The sequence below is a fragment of the Pithys albifrons genome, chromosome 13 (assembly GCF_047495875.1).
Source record: "Pithys albifrons albifrons isolate INPA30051 chromosome 13, PitAlb_v1, whole genome shotgun sequence".
Lineage (NCBI taxonomy): Eukaryota > Metazoa > Chordata > Aves > Passeriformes > Thamnophilidae > Pithys > Pithys albifrons.
In genome coordinates this window covers 5,773,742-5,799,612 of record NC_092470.1, presented here as the reverse complement: position 1 = coordinate 5,799,612, position 25,871 = coordinate 5,773,742, and the positions used below count along the sequence as shown (strand labels likewise).

General features: G+C 47.3%; 1 protein-coding gene across 2 annotated transcripts in view; it reads left to right on the top strand.

The window, feature by feature from the left end:
- The window catches only part of ARIH1 (ariadne RBR E3 ubiquitin protein ligase 1), a 53,439-nt gene that overhangs the window by 18,490 nt on the left and 9,078 nt on the right, over window positions 1-25,871 (top strand). For both annotated transcript variants that reach the window (XM_071568063.1, XM_071568064.1), the window contains exons 2-9: window positions 5,091-5,158; window positions 11,444-11,588; window positions 15,981-16,073; window positions 16,419-16,474; window positions 19,990-20,056; window positions 20,659-20,765; window positions 21,239-21,281; window positions 21,911-21,982. In XM_071568063.1, the coding sequence (XP_071424164.1) occupies window positions 5,091-5,158; window positions 11,444-11,588; window positions 15,981-16,073; window positions 16,419-16,474; window positions 19,990-20,056; window positions 20,659-20,765; window positions 21,239-21,281; window positions 21,911-21,982 (651 nt within the window). The remainder of the gene's footprint in view (window positions 1-5,090; window positions 5,159-11,443; window positions 11,589-15,980; window positions 16,074-16,418; window positions 16,475-19,989; window positions 20,057-20,658; window positions 20,766-21,238; window positions 21,282-21,910; window positions 21,983-25,871) is intronic.

Sequence of the window (25,871 nt, the reverse complement as noted above, 5' to 3'; positions counted from 1 at the left end):
TACCGACAGCCCTGCTGTGGATATTGTCCGTGGAGAAAGGACACAAGTTATCAGGAATTTAGTCTTCCCAGTATAACTGTGATGTTGGGTGTCAGAAAAGCATCTTCATCCTCTCAGAGTTCTCCTGATTTAGGAGGGCAGTGGGAATTTCCACTTGGTCCTCTCCCACTGCAAACACTGGGGCTTGGCTGTTAAATATTTACAGGGGTGCTGTGACACCCTGTCCCCAGGTGCCACTTCACTGGAGCAGATGTTTGTGCTGCTTGGTTTCAGACCAGCATTAGCTTTTGATGGCTCTTTGCTCCTCCACCAAGCAAAGTTTCCAACTGCTGATCCTGCTTTGTGTCACGGATGTCCCCATGGAACACAGCAGTGGACATGGCTGAGGTTCCAGCTGTTCACAGGTGTGTGAGGGTTGGGCAAACCCAGTGTCTCCAGAGTGCAGAAAACCCAACTGGAACCATTATCAAACCCTTACTGGTGTAAAAGCTTCTGCTGTTGGGCTGGAGATGCTGCAGTTGGGATGAAAGCTCTTGGAATACAGAAGCTGCCATGTGTGGAAAACAAACCCAGGCATGGCATGGAAAGAAACAAACCAGAATTTATCCATACAGTGTCTGGGGGAGGTGGGAAAGGATTTCACTGGAGACCTGAGCTTAAGTTATTCTCAAGTGGTTTTTATTTGCAGTGAATGCTGAAACTGGACCAGGAGCTTCCTCCCAGCATGTGAGGAGAAGCTGAACTGTAAAATGTGCTTTTCTTGGTAATAACAGCAAGAATTAACTGTGCAGCTCATCTTGATGGATGGAAACATGAATGGATGAAGTGCTCCAAACTGTCATTCAGCAAATTGGGCTGCTTGGAAATTTTGATTTAAGCTAATGTCCTAATAATATTTAATTTATAATTCATTTATGCATTTAAGTGCATCCAGATTCCTCCTTCCAATCCATGCTTTCTTATTTTGACAGCAAAAAAGAATTCTGACTTGTATCAGTGACCAAGCTTCCAGGTGAATTAAATTCTACTAAATTAAGGGGGTTTATTTGAATTAATAATGCTGCTTTGGAGAAGTCCAGACTTGTGCAGGGCTGTATCTCCTGCTTGCACTGGTGTGCTGGAGCCTGGCAACACTGATAAGGACAGTGAATGTAAATGCCTCCAGTGCAAAGCCGAGGTGAGCGGGATCTGTTTGGAGCACAGCTGGGACTTGGCTCCTTTGTTAGCCTGAACAAATACATACAAAATCCCTGCAGAAGGAGCGTGTTTCTCTCTGGACAGAGCTGTATTTGGAATGTTTTGTTAGGGAATCTTTTGAAGTGCCTGGAGATTTTCAACAAAATGGCTGCTTTGCTCGGGTTTGTTCCTGCCTGAATATCAACAGGCTGCCTGCCCTCGGCCCCGGCTCCGACATGCAAAATTCAATAGGTGGCTGTTGGGAGGGAGATGTGCTGGGTCAGCTTTCACCAGACCAGGAGATCGCAGGAGGACGTGTCGGCTGTTCCCTCACTCGCCATAGGAAAATTCCTCTTTGTAAACAGAAAACAGCCTTAGGAGGAGCTCTCTCTCCCAGCCCCGGGAGTAATCCTGCCTGAGAGCAGCGTATCCTGTTCGTAGCGAATCGTGGAGGTGTTGGTTGTAGGCAGTAATCCCCTGTGCCAGAGGAGGAGCCCAGCCAGCTGCACAGCAGAGGCTGCACCATCCCAGAGCTGTGGAACACAGTGTTGTTTAAATATTCCATCGATTTTCACAGCAGGAGCATCCTGACCCGTGGCTGGGGAGTGGTGAGCAGTGCAGGGCTGATGGAGGGCTGGAACAGAAACCGAGTTGAAACACCACACTGTGTTGGTGTCCTGTGTGCCTGAGGTCCAGGACTCGCCTCTCCCTGGGGTGGAAGCTGTGGCTGATCTTCCAGCACTGCTCCCAAATAACTGTGTGTGTGTGAGCAATTCCCATGGAGCAGCTGCTCCTGGTGCCCTGGTGCCGTGTCTGGCCTTGAATTGCAACAGCCCTTCATGCCAGAGGTTGTGGCGTTTGTTTTTAGTTGTGGATTGTCTCCCAGCTGCCTCCCTGCCTGTCTCCTGTGCTCCCCATGTGCTGCCAGCTGAGGTTGTGTCTGTGTGCAGGGAGGAGCAAGGGCTTCTGTGTTAATCCTGGCCTTCTGTATCCATAAAATCACAGAATGGATTGGGTTGGAAAAGACCTCCGAGATCATCAAGTCCAACCCTTGGTCCAACTCCAGTCCCTTTACCAGATCATGGCACTCAGTGCCACGGCCAAGCTCAGCTGAAAAACCTCCAGGGATGGGGAATCCACCCCCTCTCTGGGCAGCCCATTCCAATGCCTGATCACTTTCTCTGCAAAGAATTTGTTTCTGCTCTCCAACTTCAATTTCCCCTGGCAGAGCTTGAGCCCATTGTGCCCCCTTGTCCTATTGCTGAGTGCCTGGGACAACCAGTTCAGTTTTGAGTACCACATCTTGGATGTGGCAGCAGCAAGAGCAGGCAGCCCAGCTCCTTCTGCTCACAGCTTGTCCTGCTGCTGCTGTTCCTTTTCTTTTTTAAGTGAACATGTTGAACCTGTAGCTGAAGGAAGCTGGAGCTCAGCAAGGCAGGAGAAGGTGATAAAACAGTGTAATCTTCAATAAGAAGCTTTATTATTGGCATTGCACTGTTGGGATACCTGAGGGGGTCTGAACCAGGGAGTCTTGTTTTGGAAAGCTGCAGTGCCAGTGTGTTGGGAAAGTGGAGAAACCACAAACAAAACTCTCTTGTTCTCCATGGCCACACGTCCTTCAGTGAGTGGAATTTGCTGGATCTGCCTTGTTGTGCTTAACAATCACTGCAGACCACTTGAGTTCCTTATTAATATGCCATAACTTATCCTGCAGTGCAGGGGGAACCTTCTGTCTTTCTAAAAAGTCGGCCAGAGACTACTATCTCAGCTGCCTCTCAGCCTATTAAGTGATTAATAGATATTCCCAAAAGCCTTAATAAGTGGCCAAGTGGGCTGCTGTGGCAGAAGGTAGGACAAGACTTCAGGCTGATTTTAATTAAAACTCTGTTAATGCTGTTGCTTGAGAAATTAAGGAAATAGTGTTTCTGTGTACGTCTGGCAGATCTCTGGGCTGAGTGAAGACTCCTTGTATTGAAGAGCTGTTTCCTGTCTGCCTGAAACTCATAACTCCAGAATTGTAGGAGCTGGTATCATAACCAAGATAATCTAGAGATAAGATTGGTTTATTTACTAAGGTGTATTTTCATCTTTGATTAAATCTCTCTAGGAATTGTGTCTAAGTGAGCTTTTAAGAGCTCCTTTAGGTGCTGCTACATGACAGAGTTACAGGAAAAGATGTTGTGGAGACCCAAAAGCAAAGCAACCTAGAAAGATCAAAAAGTACACCCTGCAAGAGGCTGCTGGAAGAGCATTTTATTGAAGGAGATCTTTAAATCCCTGTGCAGCTTTTTGCTGGCAGGACTGGCCTGAGCAGCTGAAGTGCTTGCTCCCCTCCCCTGCAAGGCTGGGTCAGGGCTGGATGCTGTTGGGAACCTGCTGGCAGGTGGTTGTCAACCAGGCACCTTGTGAGTCACAGTGAGGAGCTGGATCCACATCACCTGTGTGACTGGTTCAGATAAGGGCTGGGACCACTTGTTCACCACACTGTGCTTGGCAATCCCCAGTTCTGGTATTTTCTGCCCCATACTGTGTAGATTTGCCATCCCAGCTGGTCTAACCTTTCCAAAGCTGCTTTTGTTCACATGGGCTTTTTAGGCTGGAAAAATTCTGAATTTGGCCTTAAACAATCTGTGCTGGCATTAATAAGAGTCAGAACATGCTGCAGAAGGAGAGGAGTGTCACTTTTTATAGTATGAACCACAAGACTCTTCTTTGTGCTTATGTTTTCACCCGAGGGCTTTATTTCAGTGAAGATTTTGTTGGTGTTGGTGGTGAAAGATGCTGCCCTGCTTTCCCCCGTGCTAATGCAGCTGCTTGTGTGGTCAGGCAATCAAACAGATTGGGGAACTGATTCCATGAAAAAAACAACTTAAAGAGGAGATCGGTGTCTGAGCTGGTATTTGCAGCACGAAATGGCTGTGCTGGTGTGGACAGGCCGTGCAGGGGTGGGGTGGGATCGCTGCTGCCGCGGGGGACAGCAGTGGCTTCTGGCAGCTCCACGGTGTGGCTGTAGCTGGAGGGCTCAGGAAATCACATTGCTGGTTTCTGTCCTACTTTTCAACAGCTTCAGAGCGTCCATTGAACATTGGCCCTCAGGCAAACTTCCATTTTGGTGTCAGATGGCAAAGTACACACAGCAGCTCTCAGGGCGCTGCTCTTGTCTCCCTTGCATGGAAATTGTCCTCAGTCTGAGCCCAGAGTGTGGATTTGGGGAGCTGAGCTGTGGTTCTGGGTTGGAACAGAAGTCATTTGGTTTGTTGTGTTTCTCAGCTTTACCAAACCCTTGGTTGGTGATACAGATTTACTTGGAAGAAAAACTTGTACACAAGTGAAAACCAGCTTTTATTTTCCATCCTATTTCTCAGCTTTCAAGGCTGTATTTCTGGTTTATGAGTATTTTCTGGATCTTGTGCCTTGTGAACATCTGGGGACTTCGAAGGACTTTGTTGGCTTGCACTGGCAGCCAGTTGTGTTGTGAGTGGGTTTCCAGCCCAGGTGTTTTGGTGGTCAGGGCTGGGACAAACAAGCAATGCTCTTGCTCTGCAGGTGGTGTGGAGGTTGTGGCAGAAATGGGTAGGATGGGTGGCAATCAGCCCCTCCTGCATTTCACAGACATCCTGGCATTGCATTATGTGGAGATGTTGGCACTTGAACACCTCATGTGGTAGCAGTAACTAAAGTTCCTCAAGTCTTGAACCAAATCCTCATTTTATATAGACACTTGGATTTACAGAAGTGGGTTTTTTTATTTTTTCCATCTGTCAAGTCCAGCTTATGATGGCAAACACGTATTGTCTGCACAGGTGTTGTTATCAGAGCCACTGATTTTCCCTTTGCCTGTTCAAATCTCTGCTTGTTGTTCTCCTGCTAGCTTTGTTACTCAAGTATTGATTATTTTCTTTTTCTTTCACCAGAATCCAGCGACTATCACTCGAATACTGCTTAGCCATTTCAACTGGGATAAGGAGAAGCTGATGGAGAGGTAAGAGGCCACCTTAGCATGCAGCTACCTTGTGCTCCAGACCTGCAGGAAACGTTCCTGGGTTGTTGTGTGGATGGATGGATGGTGTGTAGCAGGAGAATCTCTTATGTAAGCCCTAAATGCTGCCCCTTTCCCAGCTAAGAGTGATTCCTTATTTAAATATTATTAATCCCTATCAGAGTTAGAAGTTGGGGAAGTTGGAAAGAGGGATTTCCAGTTTGAACACATACAGGCATAGCATTTGGACAGGCTGTGGAAAAAAGCAAGCAGGAACAGGTTCCTGTTATCTTGTGAGTGTTTTGGATTTGGATTTAGCTGCTCTTGCCTGTCATGCTGGCATGTGTATTCCTGACATGTTTATTTACCAGTCTGGCCAAGACTAAATTGTTCCTGACTGATAATGTTCCTGCATTGGTCTTCATCTCTGCAGCTCCAGGTTTTCTTCAGTGTGTGTGTAAATAATGGCTTGAATTTTGCCTCTCCCTCCCCCTTATTTCTCATCTTTGATTCCCCTTTGAGGAATGTTGCTGGTAAAGGTTCTTTTTATAGTTTATTGTTACACAGTGGAGGCCAAATCCAGCTGCAGGGGCAATTAATGTACAGGGTTTTTTCAGTGCCAGCGTTGAAGGGAGTTGAGGGAGCTGGAGAATTCAATTTACTTTAGAAGTTGGGGGCAGAATCAACGTGGACCAGAAGGAGCAGCAGAGGCAGTACAGGGACTTACTGGTTGCTGTGGTCTTTGCTGGTCTAACAGGGGTTAAGTGGCCACTGGGTGGTGAGGACAGAAGGACCCAGGGCCTGGTAGGATTGTTTGTTTGGCTTTCTGTTAATTACCCTTTCCTTTTCCCCATGATCAGGGAATGGGAAGGTGTGAGCTCTGTGGTCTGTGAACCAGGAGCAGGTGGTGGTGGGACTGAACTGGTAAATGTCACTGACCTGCCCCTGTAGTTTGGTGCTCTGTCACCCGAGGAAGGAGGAGCAACAGGTTTTCAGCCTGTTAGTAATTGTTTTGGAGTATAAATCTTTCTGCTATCCTGGGCTAATGGATTTAGGACACCTTTAGCCCCCTCCATGTAACATTTTCAGTTAGTGATGGTGCTCAGGTATCTCTTATGTTTTGTTTAGCCTAGATGTGTTTTTTCTGAAGTGGTGCTGTTTTATACAGCTTTGTAGCCCGTGCTTTATTTTTCTGAGATTGACCTCCTTTGGTTGATGTTGGAAGTCTGAAAGCTTTATGTTACAAATATAGCCACTGTTTAACTCTGGCTGCAGCTGTTAAACATTCTGCTTTAGTTCCTGCTCTGCAATGTGTGTCCAGTTCTTTGTATTTGAGTTTCTTGGGCTGGCTCTCGTGGCCAGGCTCAAGTTCACCCTCCCTGGCTGCCTCCATCTCCCTGTGAGGTGCCTCTGCACGAGTGCAACTGGAATGCCATCCCTGCATTCAGCAGGTTTTGTCCCTGCTCACTGAAAGCTTGTTAAAGGCTGCCATCAGTTTAAAAAATAAGAATTGGGCTGTGGTTTTGTTTTCAAAGGGAGGTGTCAGCCAGTTCCATGTGAGGTATTATTGTTAAGGCTTTTACAGTTTTCAACAAAACACTTCAAGCACCCATTAATATTTACAAATCCCCAGGTAAACATGCTCGTTAAAACACTTCCCTTAATTCTATAGGATTACCCCTGTGAGTAATGGAATACCTGACCCTTGCTCATGCAGACCTGTCACACACTGCTCACAGGTTTGGTGCTGGCTGGTGTCCTGTGGTGTTAGAGAAGCATCAAAACGTGACCTCTGGGGTACCTGGTGCTGCTTTCTGTCACTTCAGAGGAGAGCAACGAGGCTGGAGAAGGGACTGGAGCACAAGTGCTGTGGGGAGAGGCTCAGGGAGCTGGGGGTGTTTAGCCTGGAGAAGAGGAGGCTCAGAGGTGACCTCAGCACTGTCTGGAACTCCCTGAAGGGAAGTTCTGGCCAGGTGGGGGTTGGTCTCTTCTCCCAGGCACTCAGCAGTAGGACAAGGGGGCACGATGGGCTCAAGCTCTGCCAGGGGAAATTGAAGTTGGAGATGAGAAAAAACTTCTTTGCAGAGAGAGTGCTCAGGCATTGGAATGGGCTGCCCAGAGAGGGGGTGGATTCCCCATCCCTGGAGGTTTTTCAACTGAGCTTGGCCGTGGCACTGAGTGCCATGATCTGGTAAAGGGACTGGAGTTGGACCAAGGGTTGGACTTGATGATCTGGGAGGTCTTTTCCAACCCAATCCATTCTATGATTCTTCACCAAATAACTTCCATGAAATCCTTTGGGGAGCTCAGCTGTGTTAAAGCTTTTGGTGCTCAAGAGGATTTTGTGATTGCTGTGGTGACAGGTGAGGTTTAAGAGGGGGGAAAACACCCCAAACATACAGTTAACTTGGCAGTGCCTGTTCCTGGGGGGGTGTTGGCAGTGCCGTGTCAGTGCCTGTTTCCCCTTAGCCATGGTGAGTCAGCAGGACCCACAGCAGCCTTATCAGAGCTGGCCTGGAGGAGGGCACATAAACAAAGTGCCTGCTCTTGGGGGAAGTGGTGAGGTCTGAGCTCCTGACATGAACATTTCCATGTTTTAAACCACCTTTTCTTTTCTTTTAACCTTGTTATGCATATTTTTAATGAGCAGGTTGTTATGTCTGTGCAGGTTTGTCACAGAACAATTGCTTGGTGCTGTTCAGAGGGCAGATGTGTTACAGGTCCACCTACCATGAAGTAACAGCCACAATTAAAAACTGCCCTGTCCCACTGGTGAAACACTAATTATTTGTGTTGGAAAGCAAAACTGGGAATTGGATGGGTTTGTTTGTAGGATGAAATGAGTAGTGGAAGTGCTCGGGTTCAGCCTCTGATATGCTGCATGTTTTTTGGAGAATAAAGATGTGAGATATTATCTTTTCCTCTGTCTCCTGAGCTTGATTCACAGAGACAGGAGAGCAGCAGGTGCAGAATGACCAGAGAACCTCAGAAATAACTGGAGGAGGTGCTTTAGCTCATAACTTTATCTTGATTACCTGCCAGTTTTGCTGTGGCTGATGGTGTCCCTCCCTCCTGAGGGGAGTTTTGGGGATGAACCTCTGCATGATGAGGAGACTAAAATGCAGCTTTCCTGCTTTATGTGCCTTCCCTGTCATTTTGTCAAAAGCAAAGTGTCTCAGCATGTAACCAAGGCCTGATTTAATCCCTGGAGCACAGCCAGAGGTGCAGCAGCCCCTTTGTAGGAGCTTATCTTGGTGGCCACATGTCCCTGCTGCCTCTGAGCAGAGGAGCGATGCCAGGGTGGCCCACACTGGCTCTTCTCTGGGTACCTGGCACTTTCCTTGGGGCAAATAAATTCTTTACACTATTCAGCAGGTGAAAAATGGTGTGTGGCAGGAGTTTAGATGGGGAGATACCTTTTACTGTGAATGCACCGATGCTCTGACACTCACAACTGCTCTTTCACAGAAATAAATATCCCAAAGTGTGTACTAGAAGCATTTTTTTGCAGTGAAAAGGCCTTTTATCTTTGATACTCCCATGGATAGGATTTGATTATGTCTAGAAAAGGGCGATTAGGCAGTTAGAGACAGCAGGAGGAAATGCTGAGGAGATAAAGGAGCTGACAGCTTGATCCCTCTGCCAAAAAGACTTGAGGCCATTGTGGTCCTGGTAAGTAGAAGGACTTGAAAATAATTCACTAGTTTGTCCATTAGTTTTAAAATAGCAGAAACCCCCAAGTTAGTGATGAAGAGAATGCATTTTGAAGAATTAATAGGACAGATCCTCATTTATCAGAATTGCTGGATTTATTCAATATCTGCATTGTGAAGGAAGGATTTAAGGGCTGTTGAAGGTGCTGTGCTCCTCCCTAGAGGGAAAATCAGGGTGAAGGTACCAAGAACTAACCCTTTATAGAGGAAACTTGAGGAAAAGTCAAAATCCTTAGTGATCCTAGATGGAACCTCTTGTTAAATCCCTTATCAGTTAATTTTGGGATGAATGTTGGTGTTAATTGCTTAGTACAAATCTGTTTGGGGGCATTTGGTTCAGAGGAGGATCCAGATGTATAATGGGCTAAAAACCAGACAACTGGGAGGATCCCAGCAATGGAAGTGGTTCAAAGTGTCATGGAAGGTCCCATCAACAGGGATGGAAAGGAATCTGGGGTTTCTAGTAGGGATTGAAGTGGAACTGCTGTCGTGGAGGAGCTCTGAAGGAAGGGACACATTGTTTGGGGTGCATTAGGAGAGGTGAAATTGTGGGAACTGTGCTCAGACCTTACCTGGGATTGCACCGGGTTTGGGTCGCAGCTCCTTTGGGTTCAAGGAGGATGAATGGAAAGGGAAGTTGGGGCTTGAGAAGGTTTGCTGGGCCAGGGAAGTGGAGGAATGTCTGAGGAGCTCACCTGCTGTGGTAGGGAAGGGTTGGAGCTGCTGCCTGGGAATCCTTGGAGCAAAGAGGCAGGAAGGGCAGAGGGAGATCTGCTCACAGGGATGGCCTGTGGTGATGCTGGAGCAAGTGGGAAAAGGGGATGGGAACTGGAATTAGGATTTGTTCCTAACCACTGAAGGAACTGGCACAGCCCTCCCACTGAGCCCTTGGTGTGTTTGCATAAGCAGTGGTGGAGCAGTTGGAGAGCTTTATTCCAGAGTATCTGCTGGAACTGTATGTTTTCTGGAAGATCCAGGTTTTCTTCTCCCTTTTCCAGAGCTGTTATGGCCCAGTGACATCATGATTTTGAGTCAGACACACGTGCAAATAGTTGTGGAAATTACTTCCTCAGAAGGAGAATGCATGAAAGAAAACAGCATTGGGAAGCAGGAATGCTATCCATGGGTATTTAGAAGGTGTTAGTAATTCCAGGTGAATAAAGTCCCAGTTCCTGGTGTGGATATTCACCCTTAAGGACCAGCCCACCATGGCAAATTGCTCTGGTGTTTCCATAAACACTGAGCTGGCTGTGAGTACCAGGATTCAAGGGGCAGCATTTGTTTTTAAAACTCTTTTCCTTGCAAACATCACCCCCAGCTGTGTCTGCTCTCCCCAAATGGAGCACGTCCTGCTGCCTGGAAGAGCAGCTGGAGGGCTGTAAACCTGTGGAATTAATAATTATCCACAACTCCTAATGAACAAATAGTGCCTATAATGGGGCTGCGCTGAATTCATGCACTCAAGTGTTCAAAATTACAATTGTATGTATTTCTATTTAAATATAATATATAAATTTCCAAATTTAATTCTCAGGGCAAACACAGTAACTTGGTTAAATCCCTGAGCTAACCCTGAAGAACAGTGGCAAAGCCTTGTGGATGCTGCAGTGCCACTTCCTCCCAAATTCAGTGTCCTGAAATTTGAGATCTAAAATGTGTGACCTGCATAGAGAAACATATGAAACAGGAGGAAAATTAATACTTTTTAATTGTCAGTCAAGCCTTGTTGGTAGGCAGTGCTGTGAGGGAGCTGGGTGATGCCTGACTGGGCTTGGCTGGGGGGTGGATGTGCAGGTGATGGAGCTGGTTAATTGTCTGATTTAATGAGTTCTTGGCAGCTGCTGCAAGCTGGAGAAAGATGTGAAAGATCCTGGGAAGAGGCTGAGCTGCCTAATAACCATTCTTTCAATCTGGTCCTCCTCCCCAAGCTGAAGAGCTTTTTAAAAGCCTTTGTACCAACCCAGTATCTTTTTCTTTAAGGGAATAGGAAACAGAAAGTGCTGTTTTGTCTCCCCCCACCCAATTGTGCATCTCCTTTCCACAAGGTACTGAATCTTTAGAAGTGTTGTAAACCTGGAATTGTGGTTTTTAGGAGGTTGTTAAAATACCTCAGGTTGACTGGGAACAAAAGATACTCAAATGGCTGGTGAGTAGAGTATTAGAAAAATGGAAGGCTGAAACTGGAAAGAGAATTGAACTTGGGGCCCTCAGACCTGTGCTTTGGGAAGGTGCCCCAGTGCCTGGACTGCAAAGTAGGATGTTCTTGCTCTTGTTTCCTGTCCTGGAGTTTGAATGCAAAGCAATCCCTGGAGGGAATTGTGAATTACTTGAAATGCAGCCGAAGAACTGAAGGTACCTGAATTTCAGGGCTGTGCAATTCAGGTGGGGATCTCTGAGGTGCTGTAGCTGCCCAGTGCCCCCCTCTGTGGTGCGGGAGTGAAGGGTTGGTGAGACATCCTGGCTGTGCCAGTTTGCAGATATTAAAAGCAGCTTTGTACATGTAACTCCCAAATAGAATGGAAAAATGACTTACAGTGAAGGGAGCTGAATTTTTATTTTCTCCTGTGTTGTGCAGGTACTTCGATGGCAACTTGGAGAAGCTCTTTGCAGAGTGTCATGTCATCAATCCAAGCAAAAAGTCTCGGACGCGCCAGATGAACACGAGGTCGTCAGCCCAGGATATGTCGTGTCAGATCTGCTACCTGAACTACCCAAACTCGGTGAGTGTCTGACCAGCAGCTCCCCACATTGCCTGTCTGAAACTTCAGGGTCTTCTGCAAGGAGCCTCTGAGGGTGCTGGGGCCTGGGCAGCACTGCAGGAAAGCTCAGAAAAAAGCAAGCAGGTGATTTTTGCCAAGGTCTGATACTGGTTGAGGTGTGCAAATAAATGGTACATGAAAGGAGAAAAATCTGTGGAAAGCATGATGGGCAAAGGGATTTATGTGACTAGAATGGCAGGGCAGGAAACAGCTTTTAAAAGTGGTAAATAATGACACAAAATAAACTAGAAAGTCTAGAATAAAACAGAGTAGAAGTAAAATGTGGCTGTCTTGAGATCTTCTCCTGTTTGTAGAACAGTGGGAGAGGATGAGGGTGACAGTGCCTGCTGGGGCTCTGGGTCAGCCTCTGGCTTTGTGGTGAGGTGGGGCATGGCAGGGCTTCTTTTTGTGGCTGTAGACAAAATGGAAGCATTCCTGTACCTAAATCCCAGGTCCAGGCTCTGCTGTGACTTCCCAGGGGCAGGGCTGGGAGATCCTGGGGGAAAGGGAGGTGAGTGGAGAGGCTCAAACAGGACAGTTCATCCGTGGCTTTGCCAAAAGGCAGGATGACATAGTGAGGAATTGTTCCTTGGTTGGGAGCTGCTGTTCCTGCCCCTCCAAAACACCCTAAAACATGTGCCTGACCTTCCCAGACAGAAGGGACTCTGCTCTGGGTGTGTTTTCACAAGGATGGGAACCACAGTGAGCTTTGAGGCTCCTGAGCAGCCTGGGGTGAAGTGCCCTGTTGTCCTGGGTCAGGCAGAGCTGAGCAAAGCCCAGTTTCAGGCCTCATATTCTGAGCCTTGAGATCACTGCTGCTCTCGAGCCAGGGACCACAAGGCTTTGTGTGTCTGCTCTTAAGCCTTGTGTGCACTGACTTGCCTTTTGGAGAAGAGCTGGAAAGGTGAATTGTTGCTTGCTTTGTATAGAGGTGCTTTGAAAACAAAGACAAGCTTGAGAAATTAGTTTGGCCCTCTACCTTTTACTGAAATCCTCCTATTTAATCACCGCAGGCTTTCCATGTTAGGTAATAAGGAAATAAATTTCATTTTAGGCTATGCAACATTTTAGATGAAAATAGAAGGAAGGCTGAGGGATGAAAATGGGAGGAGACATCTCAGTGTCCATCTCTAGAAAAGGGCTTTGTAGAAACATCACATTTAGATTTTATGTTCTTAATACATTATTCTCCCCTTTTTCATGGAGTTGCTGTGCTGGCTGAGGTGCCACTCGCAGCTGACAGGCCCTTGCTCTGGCTGGGGGTACCTGTGCTGCCTGGAAAGCAGCTGGCTGGCTCCTGACACAGCTACACAGAGCACACTGACACTTTGGGGTTTGTAGCTCACCTAGCACACTAAAATAGTAGTGGCCCAGTTGGTAGAAGAGCAGATTTTTAGCTGGCCCAGGGGAAGTGGCAGGTGAGCAGGGCTGTCTCTGTTGTTGGTGTTATTTCAAGACACATCAGAGGGAACCCCTGTTTCTTTGCCATACATGAAAGTTGGAGTCTGTAGGAAAAGGCTTTAGTGTCTGTGCCTAAGGTGGCTGAAATCTGTTTTGAAGCTGTTTTAGTCAATGTCAGTTATAAATTGTAGGATTATGTTTATGTTTAGCACCAAACCTGAAATCTCAGCTTTGAAAATCCTCTTGCAGTGGTCAGGTAGTTTTTTTTCCACATAAAGGCTCCATTTTTTTTCTTGAGATCCCCTTTCAGCCTATGGGAAGGTGAGAATTTGGAGTTGTTAAGAAGTTTTGCAGTGTACAGTTACTGCAGGAATGTCACAGTCTTGACTATTCCCCTTTTGTGGGGTCATTGCAGGTGGCTCTTGTCTACAAAGTCTCTGTAACACCATCCATGTCCAAAGAACTGTGGACTGAGGTTTGAGAAGCAAAATGAGGCATTTAATGTTCTCAAACCCTGCAAGTTTGAAAACTTCAGGGAGATTTTCAACCTCTCTGTGTCCCCATCAAGCAGTGCTGGGTCCCAGCAGTTGTTTCGGGTGAAACCCTTATTGATAAGACAGGCATTGAGAGGGTGGTGGCTTTGCCTCCCTCCTCCCTTGCATCCCACCCCCACCAGGGTCCTGGGGGAGCCAGGCTGCAGGGTGGGATGTCTTTGGGAACACCCTGCCCTTGTCCAGCCTGGGGGGGACACCAGAGCTGCCTCAGGAGTCACTGTTCCCTGGCACCAGGGTTTTGTGTCAGCCCTTTGCTTGGCTCCCTTGGCATCTCCTGTTGGATGAGCCAAAAATAATTGGGAACTCCCTCAAAGTAAAGAAGAGTAGAGAGATACTGTGAATTCACAGAATCACACACAGACTGTTCTGAGTTGGAAGGGACCCACAAGGATCATCGAGTCCAGCTCAAGTCAATGTCCCATACAGGGGATTGAACCCATGATCCTGGCATTCCTTGCAGCCTGGTGGCTGCCTTTCTGTGGACATTTAGCAAACCTGAAATAACCAAGGCAAGCCTTAAGTGAAGCTGTGTCCTGTGGTGGTTCTCCATGTGTGCTGTGCCTGCTGCTGGAGTATTAGGGTGCATTCCCTTGTCTGTGCTTACTTCCCATCACACGTGGAGAAGCCATAACTCTGGGAGGAGTTAGTGCTGCCTGTGGGATGGTTACAGGTGTTGGGCCTTGCTTGTCCTCCTCCTGCAGCTCCAGAGGCCGTCCCTGAGGTGCAGCAGCACCAGTGTAGCATCAGATCCCTCGCTGGCTGCTCAGGGAGGGTTCAGAAGCTGGAGGGTCTCTGTTTTCAGCCTTGGTGTTGGTGTGCCTGGGACCACCCAGGCGTGGCCTCCTCTCTGATGTATTTTGGATAGTTTTTTTGGGTGGATGTCTCTGTTTGGGCCTGGAACGAGGCAGATGCTCAGCTCCCTTCCCAGTGGCTGCTCAGGTCAGACTGAAGCGTGTTGCTGCTTGCAGGTTCCAAGCTGTGCTGGTGGCAGGAGCCAGACCAGAGTGAATCACAGCCTGGGTGGGAGCTGTGGGAAGGAGGTGCTGACAGGCACCTTCTCTCTGCAAACCCCAGCTGAAGCATAAAATAAATGTAATGGTCAAGGAGCAAGTCTGGGGAGAACATTTTATTAAAAGGAACTCCCCTTTCCTTCGTTCCCACTATCCTGATGGGAAGTTCCAGCCAAGTGGGGGTTGGTCTCTTCTCCCAGGCACTCAGCAATAGGACAAGGGGGCACGGGCTCAAGCTCTGCCAGGGGAAATTGAAGTTGGAGATCTGAAAAAACTTCTTTGCAGAGAGAGTGCTCAGGCATTGGAATGGGCTGCCCAGAGAGGGGGTGGATTCCCCATCCCTGGAGGTTTTTAAGGTGAGCTTGGCCGTGGCACTGAGTGCCATGATCTGGTAAAGGGACTGGAGTTGGACCAAGGGTTGGACTTGATGATCTGGGAGGTCTTTTCCAACCCAATCAATTCTATGATTCTATGATTTTATTAAAATGGGCTCCCCTTTCCTCTGTTCCCACCATCCTGCTGCTGCTTCTGGCTGTTCCGCAGGGGATTCTGGGTCCTTTCCTGTGTGGAGTTTCGTTCAGGTTGATGGTATCTCAGGGTGCAGTTCTGGTTTTATCTCACTGGCTGAGGAGGTGATTGTTTGAAAAGCTAAGCCAGCAAATATTACCTGTGTAGTGGTACAGGTGTTTTAAATACAGTTTTCCTTGCCCCTGGCTCTGGGTATAAAATAACTCCAAGCTGACCTGAGTACCTCATTTGCAGTCTTTCCTCAGCAGTGTTTGCTTCTCCACCCCTTGTGTAACCACTCAGTCCCAGATGGCATCTTGATACTCTCTGCAGATGATGCTGACAAGGATGGAGTTGTCCTTGTTGCTCTGTGACAGCTGATCATTACTGAATTTTATTTAGTAATTTACACCTGCCAATTAGGTGATTGCCAATTCATCTGATGAGGATCTGGGTTTCAGGGGGAAGTTTCCCAAGGAGGTCTGGGACTTCTGAGCAGCACCCATGTGTGCCAAGTGGGAAAAAAGGAGGAATAAGACTGTATAATGTTATCACTGTGACCTGTTTGGTGTTGCATTTATTTGACTGATTTACAGGGTAAAACAGGAGAGAGCTCTGTGTACACTCCTAAAACAAGGATAAACCTAAATAGGCAGGCAGGATGGAAACATGGGCCACACCTCTCCTTGCTGCTGGGGCTGGGGATTAGAGTCTGGCTTTGGGAGCGTGACTGAAGCTGCCTGGGCAACGTTCTGCAGTGGGGATGATGCCAAATAAATGGCACTGTCTCAGGTGGGGGGTGAGAGGTGTGGGGGGTGAACTGCACAGTCCCAGGAGGATGAAGTTGTGGAGCCAATGCCTGGTGTTCTCTGTCCTTGCAGTACTTCACTGGCCTGGAGTGTGGACACAAGTTCTGCATGCAGTGCTGGAGTGAATATTTAACTACCAAAATAATGGAGGAAGGCATGGGACAGGTAAAATGTCAGCTCACCTCGTGGCTTATTTCTGGAAATTCTGTGTATTGAAGAGGAGGAGAGAAGGGGGAGTCTTTACCAGTAAAGTTTAAAGAGCCAGAAGAGCAGCAAATTAAACCCAAGCCCTGTAGGTTTGGGGGCTGCAGCCTCTGCCACAGGTGAATCTGGAGGGAACTCCGTGGGGTTGGTGCAGGTGGGGGAAGAAATCTTGCACACCTGGGACATGGTGGGAGAGCCAAGGCACTCTTTGCTGTGGATTGTAGTGAAGTCTATTGCCTTGGAATTTTTTGGGAAGCAAAAATAAGATAAACACTGTTCCTCCCACGCCCTTTTTGTGTTTTTCAGACCATTTCATGCCCTGCCCATGGCTGTGATATCTTAGTGGACGACAACACAGTTATGTGAGTATGCTCAGTTCCTGCCTCTTGGCTTTCCTCTCTTTGCATTTTGTTACTTGTGTGCTGTTAAAATGCATTCAAATGCTTATAACAGACTGCACGGAGGCTTTTAGGAGCAAAGGAGTCTGTTTTGATACCAGAATGTCTCAGAAAAACCCCCATGGCAGCAGCACTGGGAGGAAGGACTCCCTGACCAGTTTGGTCAGTGTGAGAGCAGAATTTCCAAACCCTGTTTAACTGCTTTGTGCATTTTGTTTCCTTTGATTCATGTAGGAATTCAGGCCTTCCTGCCCAGGCCAGCCCAAGTCCTGTAGCTGTAGTTGGTGGGTGACTCAGAGGACAGGAGTCCTGTGGGCTGGAGCAGAGTGTGTTTTATGCCCTCTGATGGGGAGCAGCTGTCCCTCAGACACCAGGTTTGGTTGAGCTGATGTGTGAGCCTGTGCCAGTGCAGAGATGAAGTTGTCCAGCTGTAGGATGACTGCTCATCTGTGGTGGAGCAGTGAATTCCATCAGCTTCCTTCTCCTTTATATTGGGGGAGGTTATTGAATGAGTAATATCCTTTATAATTCTGAACCTTCATTAAGTTCATTTTAATTCTTGTTGCTGAAAAGCATCTCAGTGGGGGCTTACTCTGTTACCTTACACTCTCCTTCCTGAAGCCTGACTCACTCATTGATATTAATTTGCTGGGTTTTGTTATCTGTTGCTTTCAGAGCAGTGATTTTCCCAATCCTCTGCAGTAGTGGCCCTTGGTTAGTCATGGAGTGTGGGCTGTGTGGAAGTGGAAGGAGTTGGAGTGCCTTCCTTCCCTGCTGAGGGCTGGTTTGTGGAGTTCAGTGCGTGGAGACTGAGCTGAAGTTGGCATATCTTGGGTAACCTGAGTGAGATCTTTGTTTACCAGTGTGAACTTCAGCCTTTGGTGTGCAACGCTCTCAGCAGGAAACTCTTGGGGTGTTTCCCTGATTGCAGCAGTTGGAGTGGGATGTTAAAGTAGAGTGGCTGAAATCTCTGCAGGCCATGGTGGCAGCAGCAAGGGAAGGATGGAAGAGGAGGGGAGCAGTGTCATGGGATTCCCCCTGGCCTGGAGATGGCAGAGACAGCAGGCCTGGGATGGTGATATGGCATCTGGATGCTAAAGCAAACAAGGTCCTTTTATCTGAGTAAAACTAGAAACATTTTCTAGAGGTAAAAATCCACCTTTCCCTGATCTCACGTGGATTTCTGGGGAGACAAGATGCTTTTGCCAAAGTCTGATACTTTCCTATACAAGCCAAGATGGACAACTGTGGCAACCTTAGGAAATGGCATGAATAAAATGTAAGGAATTCCAAGTACAGTCTGTACCCACTTCTGTGTCCTTAATTATTCTCTTTGTGGGTATTTTCCTTTTACAAGGTCTGCAGCTCTAGGTTCCCAAGCTACAGAAATGTAGGATTAAGATGCCATGTGTAGAGACATCAGTCTGTATCCATCAGAACATGGACACAGATGGGGCAGGTTGTTCATGTGGTCCCTTCTCAGCCCTGACCCTCAGCAGGGTGGGAATCTCCAAGTTGGATTATCTCCATACGAGTCCAAACCTGGCAATTCAGGTGACTTTTCTGGATCTGTGAGTATTTATTTAGCCAGCTTGGAGTCCTGTTTCCTTGTTGCACTGGAATGGGAAGGCTGGAGGGAGGGTCTGCTCCAGGACCTCCAGCCTGGCTGGGGGTGATCCCTGGCTGTCCCTCACTCACCTTTGCTGGTGCTGCTGGAATTGCTTTCACTCCATGCCAAGCTGTTAATTTCTTTAATGAGCAAGGCAGGCTACCTTCACTCAGTGGGAGCAGAGGGATTTGGGGTTCCTCTTTGGAGGTCATAGGGAATTCTGCCTCAGTTGAATATATGGTCTGATAAAGGATCATTCCCATCTGTGGATGATGTTTTGAGGTTGTGTAGTTCAAAACTAAACTCCCAGGAAGAGATCAGAGGTTTAGGTTATTTTTTCAAGAGCTTGCTGTTCCAACCTGGCTTTTTTGGTGAAGTTGCTTCTTTTCTAGTTTTGCTCACAGAAAGATGCACACCAAAATAGGATTTATGGGCACTGGGCAGGAGTTTAGTCTTTTAATTTGTTTAGTTTTATTTATGATTTAGCAAAACACAATAATATTCCAGGCAAAGTTCTTGAAGGTCTTGACCTGAGTGGTGTTGTAGGATCTAGAGCAGGTGAGGTTGACTTGGGGCATTCAAAGCATTTTGGTAAGCAAAAACACAGTGGATTGTGTGGTGTGGATGGTCATGGCAGGACTGTTAATTTCAGTTCCAGTTCCTGATATATTCTAATGATACAGTAAATTTTTGAAGTCACCTTTATATTGTCTCTAGAAGCCCAAGTGTGGGGTAAAAAAAAGTGAAATTTACAATTTGTGTTAAATTAAAATTTGGGTTTTTTTTCCAATCTTCACTAAGTTTGACTCCCAAACTCTGCATGGACAGGGGGCTGAAGAGCTGCTTTGTCAGCTGATTTGCTTTATTTTAGCCCTGGGAATTGAGTGCCACGTGCTGTGATTTATGTAAGAACCAGCGTGTGGTTTGGTGAGGAGCTCCCCAGGCTGGGATTTGTGCAACATCCCTGCTGAGCCCTGGCAGGATAACGTGCAGGAGCACTCTGGGGCTGGGCTGCACCTGCCAGGGATAAGCCATGAACTCCAGGATTTATGGCCTGTAGAAAGCAGGATTTAAACCAGGATCACCACATTAGTCCAGCTTTAGGTGTACATGGATGGGGAGACACTTCAGTCATGTCTAAAATACATTTATAGAAGTGCTCAGCAATCCCTAATTAGATTATTTGGGGTGTGTGGAGACTGGACAGTCTGCAAATGCCACTGGGGTTGGTGTGCCCAGTGGTTACCACCCCTTCAAGGGTTCCCATCACCTGGTTCTCCTCTGCTCTCCCAGTTCCAATGGGGAAGTAAAGTCTGTGTATGGAATTAAAGTCTATGTTGTCTGTACCCTCAGTGGTGTTCAATTTAAGTCAACTTCTTTTGCTAAATAGATTAAAACACCATTAAATTTTTCAGCTGGAGCTGTGGCATTCCAGTGAAGCCCAGATAACAGGAGGCTTCCCAAAGTTGGGAACCACACAGCGGTTGTTCCAGAGCTTTTTAAGGAGATTTACCACAAAATGTGCATGTTTTATGCAAATGAACTGATTAAATTATTTGCTTTGTTTCTTGGGCTCTTTGGGAAAGTGTTTTTTAATAAAAATCCTCACACTAAATGAGTCAGTTCTTTTGAAATGCATGAGCTTTCTGGTTTTGAAGCTTATTTTATATATATATATATATATTTAAATACAAGACATGTAGTTTTCATAATAATGATCTAACAAATAGATAGAGGACAGGTAAGTACAAAAAAATACCTGCAAGTGTAGAAGGATGAATCAAACACATTTCTTGGTTTTAACTTACTGGATATGTATGGGAAAAATGAGTCTTCTGCTACAATTTTTCTGTTTCTTCCCTTCCCACAGGCGTCTGATCACAGATTCCAAGGTTAAATTAAAGTACCAGCATTTAATAACCAATAGTTTTGTAGAGGTGAGTTTTTATTTGAAATTTTTAATGGCTTCTAGGTTGTTTTTGTCTTGCACATGTACCAAACCAGGGACTTGAGGCTTTTTTATAACTGCAGAGCAGGTTGTTTTGCATAATCTCTAATCAAGTGTGACTAGAGGTTGTTTTGTAGCCCTTTGGGTTACAGGGATAGTTGCAGGAAAAGATGAAAAAACCTTTAGGAAAAAGACCTAGAGATGAAGAGAATGCAAGAGCTGTTGTTGAATACACAGGTTCTGAGGAGCACTTAATATTTATAGTTCCCGAATGTTGCCTGAGATACTTTACATTGAAAACCAGGAAACATTGTAGTAAGGGAGAACATGCCTTAAACATTTGTCATCTGAAGTAAAGCTGCAAAACTGCTTTGAGCAAAAGCAAAAATAAAACTTGTAGCAAGCAAAACAAACTTGGAGAAAGGTGCTTTGGAAGCCTTTCCCACTGTCCCAGTTCCCTTTAGAACCCAGTCACTGGGATCCAGCTCTCACTGCTTGTTTGTGTGCAGAGGGTTTGGGTTTCATGGATGTGGCGGAGGGCTGGGGGCAGGAGGAGTCGTGTCCCACGCTGTGTCTGTGCTTTGCTCACAGTGTAACCGACTGTTAAAGTGGTGTCCCGCCCCCGACTGCCACCACGTCGTCAAAGTGCAGTACCCGGACGCCAAACCCGTGCGCTGCAAGTGCGGCCGTCAGTTCTGGTGAGCACAGACCTGGGGCTGCCCCTCACTCGCTGCCCTGGCAGGGTGGTAGTGTGAGCTCATGGGGTCCGTGGGATCCCTGCTGCTGTGGGGTGGGAGGGACCTGAAATGGGATCCACCTTCCACTGTCCCAGATTGCTCCAAGCCCTGTCCAACCTGGCCTTGGACACTTCCAGGGATGGAGCAGGCACAGCTTCTCTGCCCAACCTGTGCCAGGCCCTCACCACCCTCACAGGGAAGAATTCCTTCCCAGTTTCCCGTTTAACTGGCAGTGGGAAGCCATTGCCCCATGTCCTGTGCTGTTTTGAAATGACACTTGAGGGGTTTGATGATGGGGGCAGTGTTGACTTAGATGTTTCCTTAGGACTGGCTTTGGTCTCTCGGTAGAACAACGAGAAGAAAACTTGCCCTGTTTAGTTAAAACTACAATTATCTGCCCTGTTTGCTTATTTACCCCTTTTTTGCCCTCACAGCTTTAACTGTGGTGAAAACTGGCATGATCCTGTTAAATGCAAGGTGAGCACGTCGGAGTTCTTTCTTAAAGGTGATCCCATCCCACCCTCTGCCATGGGCAGGGACACCTCCCACTATCCCAGGCTGCTCCAAGCCCTGTCCAGCCTGGCCTTGGACACTTCCAGGGGTGGGGCAGCCACAGCTTCTCTGGACACCTGTGCCAGGGCCTGCCCACCCTCACAGCCAAGAATTCCTTCCCAATATTCCATCTAACCCTGCCCTCTGTCAGTTTGAAGCTATTCCCCCTTGTCCTAACACTCCAGACCCTTGGGAATAGTCTCTTTCCATCTTTCTTTTAGGCTCCCTTCAGGTCCTGGAAGGCCACAGTGAGGTCACCCCAAAGCCAAAATGTCCTTATTATTTCAGAGTCCAACATGAAGTTTGTGTTGATTGAGCTGAGGAGCAGCAGTGAGTTTGCAGCAGTGTTTGGGTGGGTGCTCGCTGGATCAGGGTGGTGCTGCAGGAACTCTCTGCACTAAATTAGCCGCTGTTTGCACAGTTTTCCAGCACCAAATCCCCCTATTCCCATGGGGTGTTGTGTACCTTTCCTTAATGCAAAAGCAGGTGCCTTGGGAACATTTGCAGTTCCTGTATTTAGACTTAACTCTCTTCTTTCACCATTTTTCTGACAGTGGTTAAAGAAATGGATTAAGAAGTGTGATGATGACAGTGAAACTTCTAATTGGATTGCGGCCAACACAAAGGTGAGGGGGTTTCTCCTCTTTTATATATAGATTTTTATGTAGATTATCAGATGGAAGGAACATCAGCCAAATTCCTCTGCAGTAGGATTGTTTTTCTGTTCCATGTTAAGAGCAAGCCCTAAAATGCACAGTACACTGAAGTGTTCTTGTTTGAAGAGCAAACAAGTGAGTGTCCTCGGGTTCAGTGGTGTTTGCTCTTGGAAGAAGGAGTTAATTGGACACCAAAGCAGGCTCAAGAGCTGTCTTTGGACTCATGTCTGGCACCCATGGCGTCCCTAGGCAGGCCTGTGCCTCACCCGTGTTTGGAATGTGTTCCCACCACCCGTGTCTGGGTTTGCTGGGATCATTTACATCTGCCCGCAAATCCCGGGGCTTCATTTCCACTGGGCAGCGTTCCAGGGCCGGACTGGCAGAACAGCTGGTTGAGATTTTATTATGTAAATGTCTTCATCCTCATCCTAGTTAGCCCAACTTTGCCTGAAACTTGAGGGTTGGATCACTGGGGAGGAATTAAAGCCCAGGTTGGCTGGTGGCAAGGAAACAAAAGCAGCAGATGCCCTGGGGGTGAGGGGCAGGCCCGGGGCTCCTGGGAGGGCCGAGGAAGGTGGGGAGGGAGTGAGGAAATGGCTGCTTTGTTTTCTTAGCTCTGTTGTGTAACTGGTTAATGCCATTGTTTGCAGCAACCTCCTGTTTTCTGGGGCTGCCTGCCTGGTTTTCATTGAACTGGAATGTTGCATTATGGTGAAACACCCATCCTGCAGTTAAAATGGGGCTGGAATTGGGCAGTGTCCAGTGGGCTGAGGGCTGTGTGTCCCTGCTTGGAGCCTGAATGTTGTCAGCAGAGGGAATTTGGTGTTGTCCGAGTGTGTGCTGTTGGCTCAAGAACCGAACTGTGTTTGTTCAGTGTGTTGGTCTTCAGGTCCTGTTCCTGTTAAACCTGAGGAACAGCAGCCAGTAGTTTGGAAAAGGCTGAGTGTAAGCACTGCTAGCCTTGGCTGTCAAATATTTGGGACACTGGAACAATAACAGCCCTATTTTGCCTGTCAGAGTCCTCAGGACCTGCTGCTGCTCCTCAGGGGGGTGATCTTGGGGTTTCCCATCTTGTACCTGCCCCTGCTTTGGGAATAATAAGATTTTCTGGGAGAGAAACACCCATCAGAAGGGTGGCATCTGGCACCAGCCCAGCCTGTCCCTTAGTTCCTGGAGTCTGGTGTGAGCAGCAGAGCTGTTGTCCTTGAACATCACTGTCTAAGCCACTTCCTCTGATATCTTCCAAGACACTCCTACATGGAAATACTTTGGAGCGCAGGCTGCAACCAGGAGGAGCAGCCAGCTGTGCTGGAGCCTTGTGGTGTCCATGTCCAGGGTGCCTGTTCTCCCTGGACTGATGCTGGAGTCAGCTGAGGGGGAAGATGTCAGGAAGAGTAACCCAGCCCTGGTGCTAATCTCTGCCTTCTGTGGGCATCAGGTTGGGCAACGTGGGGATGTGAGGCTCTGGCTGCTGGGAGCTGTGCCCTGGGAGAACCGGGTGGGCCCAGAGCCCCCCAGCCATCACCTGCTCCTGCCTCAGTGCCTGCTGGGCCTTGGGCAGAGCCATGGAGAGACCTAGGGGCCTCCTGGAGTGAGCAGAACCCTGTCCTGCCGTAGCATGAGGCTGCAGGGATAGGCTGGGATGGGATTGCACAGCTGGAGCACGCATCCATCTGTCCTTTCTCTCTCCCTGTACTTTTCCTAGCAGGAAAACAGGGCAGTCATGCTCGTCGAAGCACAGCTCTTGGCTTCAGGGACTGAGAGTCAGAGCCCAAAGTCTGCGTTGAATATCTTCATTTTGAAGAACCTAGAAAGGAATCAGGTACCATTAGATGCAAAAATCCCCATTTTCAGTGGGAAAAACTCCCCAAGTGATGCCATTGTGACTACAGGCTCCGTTGCTGTGTCTTGTTTTTGGAAAGGGCTTTCTGGAGCCATCCGGGCATGAGGCTGAGCTGCAGCCCTGTCCCTTGTGGGCTCCAGTCAGGGAAGGAAACTTCCTGTGTACCAAGATGAAGGTATAAGAGACAAATACCAATCCTCTGGAATGTGGGCTTGAAATCTGGCTAATCCTTTGCAATGGGAGAATGTGAGGTACATTTGTTCCAGCTTGTCCCAGGGGACAGAATGGGAAAGGAAAATTAGGCAATTGTTGTGTGAGAGAATAGAAAAGTGAAACCCAGCAGAATTGGGTTCTGTTCCCAAACTGGAATGATGTGATGTGTTTTTGGATGAATTATGTAGAATGGCCTGAATGAAAAATGAGGAGATTTGAGACGCCAGTTCTGTGGTTTCCAGTGTAATTTTTTTATCCTTTTGAATTCATTTGCTTGCACTTAGGAGACCTAAATTCCTTCTACTTCTACCAGAGATACAGCCCTTGTAGCTGTGTGCTGGAGTACATGGCTTTTTTCTTAAAATAAGCTACTTTCACTAAATTAATTTAAAGTTCTGATAAGGCAATACAAGTTCTTTATCAAGCTTTTAGTTCTGAGTCTTGTTGAAGAACAGAGTTGAATAATCCAAGGATTTGCACATTGCTTTCTTTTTCAGTTTGTTGGACAAACTTGGATCCTCAGTAGCTCTTTTCTTGAGTTAAACTAGGCAGGTTTCAGATACTTGGGAATAAAGACACCTCAGAGATCCATTACTTCTGTTAAGTGGACACTCAGAGGACTGAAAACTAGAGAAAACTTGGATTTGTGCATTTAATTTTGGCCCTGCAGGTGTATCAAGACTGGCTGAAAGTAGCCTATAAGTAGGGGAAGCCTGTTCCAAAGCTGTGTCAGCGATGTTAATCTTCCTGCCTCTTGGAATGCTGAAGGAAGAAGAACGAAGACTAATGGTGCCAGTCTTCACCCAGGGCACTGGGTTTTGTTGCTGAAGTCAAATTGGTGTTAATGAAAATTGTTCATCTGATACTAAAAATGCCCCAGCCTTGCTGCTCCTGGCACATCCCACGTCACCTTCTGGGCCAGACAGGGCTTGAGTGGCTGAGGCACAAACCAGGCACGTTTTCCTCCTCCAGAGGAGCTGTGGGCTGTTTTCTCCTCTGAGCGAGATAAAATGGCACAAACCCAGTTCTCTCCCTTTTCAGGTCACTTTTTAATGTCTGAGCACACACTCCCTCCGTATTTTCTGGAAATCCTGCACTTGTTCTAAGGCGTGGAGGTTCTGGCAGTGCTCACGGTTCTCCCCAGCCCTGAACTGTGCGCCTTCGTTCCTCACTGTGCCGGATGTGAACAGCCTCTCCCCAAAGGGGTCCAAGTGCCACCTTTCCCTCTTGGATGGGCTGGTGTTTCACATATGTTTGAAAAAGCTTTGCTCTGTGACTCCAGGTGTTGTCAGGGTGTGCTGCTTTGTGCTAACCATAATTAAGTTCAGCGGTTTTGCGTTTTGTTGAAAAGCATTAAGAAATCCTCGTGGTGTTTGGGGATTCTTTTTTCATAGGATGGGGTGTAGGTGAAGGTGTTGCTGTGAACGTGGCTGGGAGGCTGATGTCCGTCACTGGGACTTGGGGAGAGGACCAATCCCTTTCACCTGCCCTGAAATAAGAAATGTTTCTATTTAGCCTCCTGTTCATAAAACAGCAGCTGAGGTTTATGGTGGGGTTTTTATGACAGAATCAGGATTGTTCTCCTTTGCCAGGTTTGCCCAGGCTTTTGTTTCCAGGGACAGCATGGAATTGTTTGGGTGGAACAATGTTAATGAGGTCACCTCTGTGTCCTGGTATGACTGATAACATGCAGAATACTCTGCAGGTTTAGTAAATTGATTTGCTGCCTATTCTGTTGTTGTGCAACCGTAATTTTCGGGAAGATCTTCCTTGCCTGTCCTCTTTAATCTATAAATCTCTCCC